General features: G+C 31.3%; 1 protein-coding gene across 2 annotated transcripts; it reads left to right on the top strand.

The window, feature by feature from the left end:
* Positions 1-3,113: 3,113 nt before the first annotated feature.
* LOC120069689 (probable protein S-acyltransferase 7) lies at positions 3,114-7,302 on the top strand. 2 transcript variants are annotated; one of them, XM_039021471.1, is made up of 6 exons: positions 3,114-3,277; positions 3,455-3,642; positions 4,600-4,782; positions 5,618-5,914; positions 6,087-6,320; positions 6,418-7,302. In XM_039021471.1, exons 2-6 carry the CDS (start codon positions 3,544-3,546, stop codon positions 6,952-6,954), a joined length of 1,350 nt encoding a protein of 449 aa, XP_038877399.1. In that variant the 5' UTR covers positions 3,114-3,277; positions 3,455-3,543; the 3' UTR covers positions 6,955-7,302. The 2 variants fall into 2 exon arrangements, with proteins under 2 accessions (XP_038877399.1, XP_038877398.1); XM_039021470.1 differs by having other exon boundaries at positions 3,115-3,277; positions 3,467-3,642.
* Positions 7,303-8,941: the final 1,639 nt, after the last annotated feature.

Raw genomic sequence — 8,941 nt, 5'->3', positions numbered from 1 at the left:
TTTTGAATTAAGGATTAGAGTTGTTATTCGAGACTTGTGCGGCTTAGTAGTAGCTGTTCTGTGACTCACCTTGACGTTGTTATCCTGCTTTACTAGCAGAAATTCTCGTTGTTCTTGAAGGTGTTCGTTTAGCCAGATCTTTCAATCATCATATTAAGTTGGTTGTTGAGTCTGATTGTCTACAAACTATCAATTTACTTTTGAGGAAAGTAGAGTGGATGAGAGAGATTAATTATTGGTTGGAGGAAATTTGGGCCCTCTCAAAGTGATTGGAGAGTGTGGTTTTTGTGCATGTTAACCATGGATGCAATGTGCTAGTTGCTTTTATTGCTAAAAATGTTTAGAGGAGTAGTCTTTTTGGCGTGTGGCTGGAAGAAGATCCTAATTCTATCTTAAGCTTTGCTAAACATTTCACAAATTTTTCCTATTGTTATAAGTTGTTATTATGTTGAGTATATGACATATTTTTTATGTGGCAATAAATTTGTGTGACTCGATTAATTATATCATGTTTTAAGTCAAGTAAAAAAAAAAAAAGTTAAAAAGAGAAAGAAGAGATGTCTTTTGGTTTGTTAACAAACCAAAAAATTTAGTGAGATAATTTGGAATGTTTACACCAAATTATACATATGAAATTCAAAAATATAAAATCAAATTGAAAATGAATCAAACTAAATTGAAATCATAAAAATTCATAAGAACTAAATTAAATCTAAACTCAATCCATAAACATTAAATTAAAGAAAAAAAAAACTAAAAGACTATTATTCATATTTTGTCATTGTCCAATAATTTCTAAAACTAATAAAGGGTTAATAAGCATGGTGTAAACATTCATTTGAATTGTTGACCGCTGACTTTTTCCCCCAAATAAAACATATATGTAAATTCCCTCCATTTTCTCCAACCACCTTCTTTCAAAGAAATTATATTAAATTTCACTTTCTTTACTTGGGTTTTATAAAGCAAAACTATATATTATAAACGTCACATATATGGCTTGATGTAGATGCTAAGAAGTTCACAATTTAACATTTTAATTTTTATTTAACAAGCACAGAAACAACCTTTTACAAATATATATATAACCTTTTACAAATATATATATATATATATATATTTAGTTTTTAAAAGAATTTTGAAACATTATGAAAAAGTAGATAAAATAACAAATAAATTCATTGGTGGGAATAGTATAAACTTAATTTTAAAAAACAAAAAAAAATAAAGCCCCGTTTAATAACCATTTCATTTTTTGTTTTTGGGTTTCGAAAATTAAGCTTATTTCCTCTTATTTTCTTATGATGATTGATGATTTGTATTTTTCTTAAATACAAGAGTTGAACTTTTAATCAAATTTTAAAAATAAAAACAAGTGGAAGAACTACTTTTCTTAGTTTTCAGAATTTTACCCAGTTTTAAAAAATATAAGAAAAAATAGTTAACAAAGCAACAAATTTAGAGGTGAAAGAGATGTTTATAGCCTTAATTTTCAAAAACTAAAAATACAAAATCAAATGACTACCAAATAGAGTCTAAATAAATATAAAAGAAAGACTTAAATCTTCTGTAACACATTTAAAACCACTGAAACTATGACATATATATATTTTTTATTACTATTGTTGAATGCGTTGTTATCAAAATTATGTTTTCAAATCACTAATCAAACACATATTTGATGCATGTTTGAGAGATATATTAAAATAATTAAAATTATTTTTCGTCGGATTTAAAATCTCTTTAAAACAATTTTTTAGTCACTAAAATGAATTTAATGTTTAATTTATACTTTTAAACACATTTTTCATACTTTTAAAATCGATTTTGAATGAATAAAAATATTTTTGAGTGATTTTGAAAATGACAAAAATGATTTTAACCATTTTAGAATCACTTCCAAACTTGTTGCTATTGCAGCTTTGAATCCCTATTGTCGTATATTGACACACTAAAAAAGTATTATTAACAACAAAAGATAAATTTATAACAAATAGTTATTGAAAAGTTAACGATGAAAACAATAACAATTTTTTATGTGTCATTGCGAACACAACTCAATAATTAAGATTCTGTTTAATGACCATTTTGATTTTTGTTTTTGAAATTTATAATTGTTTTATATCTACTTATCTTGTTATAGTTTTACTTTTCTAATAGAATCATTTTTTTTAATAAAAAAGAAAACAAAAACAATTTTTTTAAAGCCATTCATTTACGTTTCGTTTGGTAACCATTTTGTTTTTGCTTTTGTTTTGTTTTTAAAAATTAAGCCTATGAACACTACTTCTATCTCCAAATTTCTTCCTTTGTTATTTACTTTTCAGCAATAGTTTAAAAAATCAAGCCAAAATTTGAGAAATAAGAAAAATAGCTTTAAAAAAGTTGTTATTGTTTTAGAATTTGGCCAAAAATTCAATTATTGTACTTAAAAAATGTAAATCATTGTTAGAAAGGTGGATGAAATAAACTTAATTTTCAAGAAAAAAATAAAAAATAAAAAATAAAAACCAAATGATTATAAAACGAAACCTAATTTTCAAAATTTAGTTTATTTTTAAAAATATTAATAGAAATCCAACCATATAATAAAATTATTCAGATGTAGAATAGAGTTTATATCAAATAATTATCAAATAAAGATTAAAAAAATGTTATCAATTTATTAAAGGTCTGACGTGAAAATCTCCACTGCAAAAGTGAAATTTGTGAAGGGCCCAAATGAAAAGATGTGAATAATTATTTCCTTCTTTCTTTTTTCCTTTTATATATATTATATATATATTTGGAGATTATGAATAGTTTTTTCTTTTTTCTTTTTGTTGCAGAAAAAACGTATTTTGATAATTTTAAATATTAAATGCAGCTAACGGCGCAGTTGGTGTAGTTTATTATTAGTTTGCATTTGGGAAGAAAAAAAGAAACAGACTTGTTCAAATGAAGACACCCCACATGGGTGGAATTTGAGCTCAATCTCCGGTTCAACCGAATCCAAAGCGAACCAACCGGGTTCGATAAAAACCGGCCAACTTTGAGTGATCCAATCAAAATACGACACGTCTCCATTTCGCACTGTAAAGTAATCACTCGTACAATTTTTTCCCTCTCTCTCTCTCTCTTCTCCTCCTCTTCTTCTCCTCCCACCAAAAAGCAGGCCATAGCAGAGAGATTTTAGAGAGAGAAAATAGAAACCCTTGATTTTTCAATGTCCAAACCCCTCATTTCCTCCTCCCCCTACTCCGATTAACCCTCTCTCAGCTCGACGGCAATCTCACCGGTAAGGATTTTTCTTTTTTCCTTTTCAGATTTGCTTCTGTAACTGCCGGCTTTCGCTTCTGGCCGCCGGATATTTCGCGCCGACTACTTCAGCTCCTTCTTTCTCCTTCTTTCCTTTTTGTTATTTCTTTGATCTGATGCGCTGTTCGCTTTCTGGAGTGGCTTATGTTGTTTTTAGTTTGTTTTGTAGGATCTCCCGTTAAGCTGAGAGAGTTGAGCGGTTCGAGAAACACAAAGTTCATAGGATTAACGAAAAGAAAAATAGAGATGTATGTGGTTCCTCCACCGCAGCGATCGGATCCGCTTTCTGGATCCTCTAGCGGTTCTACTGATTTACGAGTCTACCAAGCTTGGAAAGGAAGCAATGTGAGTCCTAATTTTCATCTCTCTTTCTTTTTTGCTTTACATTACTCCTTCATTTCTTGTTTTGTTTTTTTTCTTTTTGTGCTTTGTGTTTGCTTAAATCCGCTTCTTGTTGTCGTCTTCATGTTAGCATTTTTTTTCTGGTTTCTCTCAAATCTTGTCTATACCATGAAGAATCTGCTATAGAGAAATTCAGAGGGATGTCTAAACACTGTGCAGCTTTTGCCTTAACATTTATAAGCTTTACAGAACCACACCAGTATACTAAGTTAATGGATTCGTTTTGTATATGATCGATAGTAGTACAATTAACAAGATTAAGTCTAACTGCAAAACAAGGAGGTTTAGAAAACAAAAATCTAGCTTCAAACAGAAGATAGTTCAGAAACAAATATCCAGCCTGTAAAGGCTTCTCAATTGTGCAACTACTTTCCTTTGGAGGTTTTCTTCCTCGCTAATGACATATTTCTTGTGGTTACATATGTGTAAGAAAATAAGCTGGCTATCAGCTCAGCTCATTTGTTATAATATCTTAATATATATGTAAGAACATAAGCTGACTATCAGCTCATTTGTTATAATATCTTAATATTTGTGGTGAAATGGTAAAGATGACCTAGTACATGCATTAATTTTTTTTTTTTTTTTTTTTTTTTTTTTTTTTTTTTTCTTACAATCTTGAAAATATGGATAGTTTGATAAAGTCGCAACCTGTAATGTCCCATGGTCTGTTGTCACAATTTACAAGCATTGTTTCCCCAATTCCATAACTTGCATTCATTATCTTCACCACGAAGCAGGTACTATCCACAATAGATTAGTGATCTGCTGTACGCTCATTGGCTATGGATGTACTTTCATCTTCTTTGTCATTTTAACCATCAGCATGGGTCATAATAGGAACTGCATTTGTACTCTTGGGAGTTGTTTAATAGTCTGTTTCTGTCTCTCGTTTTGTAGATTTTCTTCCTCCAAGGAAGGTTCATTTTTGGACCAGATGTTAGGTCATTGGCGCTGACAATATTTCTTATTGTTGCTCCTGTTTCCATTTTCTGTGTATTTGTTGCCAAGAAGCTGATGGATGACTTTTCTGGTGATTGGGGAATATCGATAATGGTTGTTGCTGTTGCATTTACAGTCTTTGTGAGTTCCATCCTTCTAACTTCATACAGAAATTAAGCGCTATGTTCCTCCATAATATTCTTTCAGTCCAACTTGCATGTTGTTTCCCTGTGGATTTTATTTTGGAATGCTTTTTGTGCAACATAAATTTGTTAGCTTAACTAATGGCTTTCTACAAGTTGTGATACCATCTGTCTCCATCTTATTGAGAACTTTACACTTATTTGATAGTATATCTCAATTGGCTTAGACAAAGAAAACATAGTTCTTCCAATTCAAATAATTTTTTGATGCCTTAAATTCTCCAAGAAATCCTTCAATCCCTACATATCAGACAAGCATATTTTGGTTGATGGTAGTTCTCAAGGTCAAGCTTGAATGGACTGTTCAAACAAACTTTAGCCGACTTGCTTGTCACGTTATTGTAACAGGATGATCATCTGTTGGCTGTTGTTCTAGTGAATTTTTTCTATCTGCTGACTTAGGAGAGGGTAGTAAACTGGATTATAAGAGTGACTTATAACTCTCCTACAAGTTTGGACACTTGAGTAAGGGCGTCCCTATATAAAAAAAATGTAACTTAAGGATTATTTATACCTGGAAATTTGATGAATTAGAAGTGTATAGCATGTACGATACTAGATAGATGCTTTTTAGCCACTGAGGATTAATGGTTGAGTCATTATCTCAGTTTTATGGTAATCGTCACATTGACCATTATGAACATGGGAGTGTTGGACATTTTCAACATACAATAGTAACCACAATTATTTGTTCTACTGTTGTTGGTATTTGCTCTGCTCTTGATGCGTTGTTTCTTGAGCTGTTGAGATTATAATTATATGCTTTATTCTAGATTTTAGTCCTCTTGTTGCTTACCTCGGGAAGAGATCCTGGAATAATTCCTCGGAATGCACACCCACCTGAACCTGAAGCCTATGAAGGTAGTGTTGATACTGGATCTGCACAAACTCCTCAATTACGATTGCCTCGTATCAAGGAAGTAGAGGTCAATGGTATCACTGTTAAGATCAAGTATTGTGACACATGCATGCTTTATAGACCTCCTCGCTGCTCACACTGTTCAATCTGCAATAACTGCGTGGAAAGATTTGATCATCATTGTCCTTGGGTCGGGCAGTGTATTGGTCTGGTAAGTGTTCATTTCTTTAAAACCTTATATTCAGGTTCATCTTGTCAATATCTTGTCAATATTTCTATTTTTGAGTTTTTCTTAGTCTCTAACTTGGAGTTCGTGGGTCTTGTTTTTCTTCTTCTTGAACTCTTTCTGCTTATTGATGTGTTTTAACTAATATTTGATGCAGAGAAACTATAGGTTCTTCTTCATGTTCGTCTTCTCAACAACCCTTCTTTGCATATACGTGTTTTCATTCTGCTGGGTATACATCAGGAGGATTATGTCAGCAGAGGAAACATCCATATGGAAAGCGATGATCAAGACTCCTGCCTCCATTGTGCTAATTGTTTACACTTTCATCTCAATGTGGTTCGTTGGTGGCCTTACTGCCTTCCATTTATATCTCATCAGTACAAACCAGGTGAGCATCATCCACAACTTCTAAACAAAATTTATTAGAACTCACGAAAACGATCACATTCTCATTCTTGATCAATTTGAGCTGGCTTAATTTGCAGACTACCTATGAGAATTTTAGATATCGTTATGATCGAAGAGCCAACCCATATAACAAAGGAGTGTTGGACAACTTCAAGGAGATCTTTTGCTCCAGCATTCCTGCATCCAAGAACAACTTCAGAGCGACCGTGCCTAAAGAGCCTGTTCTACCTCCGACTCGACTCGGAACCAGTGGTTTTATGAGTCCAAATGTAGGAAAAGGGGTAGAGGACATTGAAATGGGAAGGAAAACAGTATGGGGAGACATGAATTCTGGAGCAGATCCGTTTGATGGACAACCTCAGATCAGCGAGCGGTTGAACATAAAAGAAGGTGAACTTGGCGAAGTATCTCCAGATATTAGAGTTGCTGTTGAAGAAGGTAACGAACGTGGTGGATTACATCCTCGGCGATCCAGTTGGGGAAGGAAAAGCGGAAGCTGGGACATGTCGCCTGAAGTTGTTGCCTTGGCAGCAAGAGGTGGCGAAAATCGTGTCGGAGGGAGCAGCAGCAGCGGCAACTTGACGGCTGACAACCGAGAAACACGTGATCATTAATAAACTTGGAAACAGATTTAGATGTTAAATGAAAAAGGAAAAAAAAAAAAAATTGATTGAAGAAAAACGAATTTTAGAGTCTAATTTTATGGGTTTGAAGTGGGATATGTTGAGGTTTAAGGGTTTGTGATTCAGCTTCCACATTAAAGTTTATATGTGCAAAATACGAAAGGGAAGTTGAGAGAGAGGGGGACTTAATGATTTGGCAGATGTAAATGTTGATTTGGATGTGTGTTATACTGTACGAGTGAGTTTTTTCTTCTCCAGTTTCTTATTTTTCTACTTCATTTGTGGAATCAGTTAGCCAATTGTAATGCATTTGTGAATTTAGTGTGCTTAAATATTAAATTAGCCGCTTCTCTTCATTCTCAGTTCCAATTTATCCACAACTTTTATCTCACTTGTTAACTAAGCGTCCGTTTAAATATTTTTTTTTTAAAAAAATTATTTTTATTTAAACACTTTTGATTAAAATTGTATAAATTATACTAAACGGTTGTCAAATGCTTTAATTCTTTTAAAAATTATTTATTTTTTAAACTAAACACTTCAAAATGTATTCCAAACACCTTTAAATGAGCTAGTAGCCAAACAACAATGGTTGATAACTTGCATTTCATTAGAATCTTCTTTACTTATAACCTATTTGTTTTTTAAGGGCTAGATTTATTAGTTTTAGTGAACGAGGTATCATGCTAAAACTTTGACAAGGAGAATGAGAAATGAAGAAATTATAATGGTCGGTTTTTAAAAATACTAAGACTAAAACCGTTGTTTTAAAAGTAGAGATAAAAATTAATATTTTAAGGACATTGAAGTTAAAGTAAACTGAAGGCAAAAATACAGAAACAAAATAATTTTAAACGTTAGAGGTTTCATACACATAATTCAATGGATAATTTCAATTGATAGCACTTTTAGTTAATAATTGAGTGTATAACAATATATTTAAAGAATTGTAAATATAATAAAATCTATTAGTGACAGACTTTATCTTTGATAAAGTTAATGATATTATCAATGATAGACTTTGAAAGCTGAATCTAAATTTTGTTATAATTGTAAATTCTTTTTGTATTGTGCGAGTTAATACTTAGGCCTGATTGCTATATTTGCAAATGTACTTAATTTGGTTATAAAATGTGTCATCTATTTATTGACAAGGTGAGGCCACATGAATCAATTAAAGTTATCCGTGTAGGTCTTACAATATTGGAAGGTGGAATGAAGAAAGTAGGTATGAGAAGGTGGTGCATGCATAATTCCTCTTTAAAGAGTTAGGCAGAATGAGGATATTGAAATTTGAAAAGCTTACCTAACCATATAACAATGGCTTCTAATTTTCATGAAAATTTTGGAAAATTGTAATTGTATTTCCGATTGATATTGTTCACTTATTCGTAATGGAAATTAGCTAAAACCCTAATTAAAAATCCATTTATAGTTGTTTACTTTTATTTAGAATGGAAATAAAATACACGTGATTACCAAAATGACCTCTAAGATTTATGATCATCAATTTAACTAACATGCTACAAAATTTAAAATGTATTTTTTTTTTAAAAAAAATTTACTTAATGCTTTCTTTTAATTTTATTTACTTATTCAAATTTGTATTTCACCTAAATTAAAACATCTAGATTTTCTTTTATTATTATTATTTTTAAATTTATTGCGTTTATTTCACTTTGTAATGGAAGTAAACCGTGGGCCTCATTCTAAAAAATGTAGACTCGCACTATTTTTTTGAATTTTGACTAATTTTCCTTCATTTATCATCTTTCTAGATCTATATTCATCTCATATCAATAATCATGATCAGTAATCAATACTAGTGACTAGTATCAATAAACATATCTAATTATTTAAATCCTATTTTGGTCCCTCAACTTTGAGTTTTTGTTCATTTTAGTCATTAAACTTTCAAAACGTCTATCTAGTTCTCAAACTCTTAAAAAGTGATTATTTTGGTCCCTGCAATTAGCAC

The sequence above is a fragment of the Benincasa hispida genome, unplaced genomic scaffold (genome assembly GCF_009727055.1).
Source record: "Benincasa hispida cultivar B227 unplaced genomic scaffold, ASM972705v1 Contig548, whole genome shotgun sequence".
Lineage (NCBI taxonomy): Eukaryota > Viridiplantae > Streptophyta > Magnoliopsida > Cucurbitales > Cucurbitaceae > Benincasa > Benincasa hispida.
This window is presented reverse-complemented; position numbering and strand designations above follow the sequence as displayed.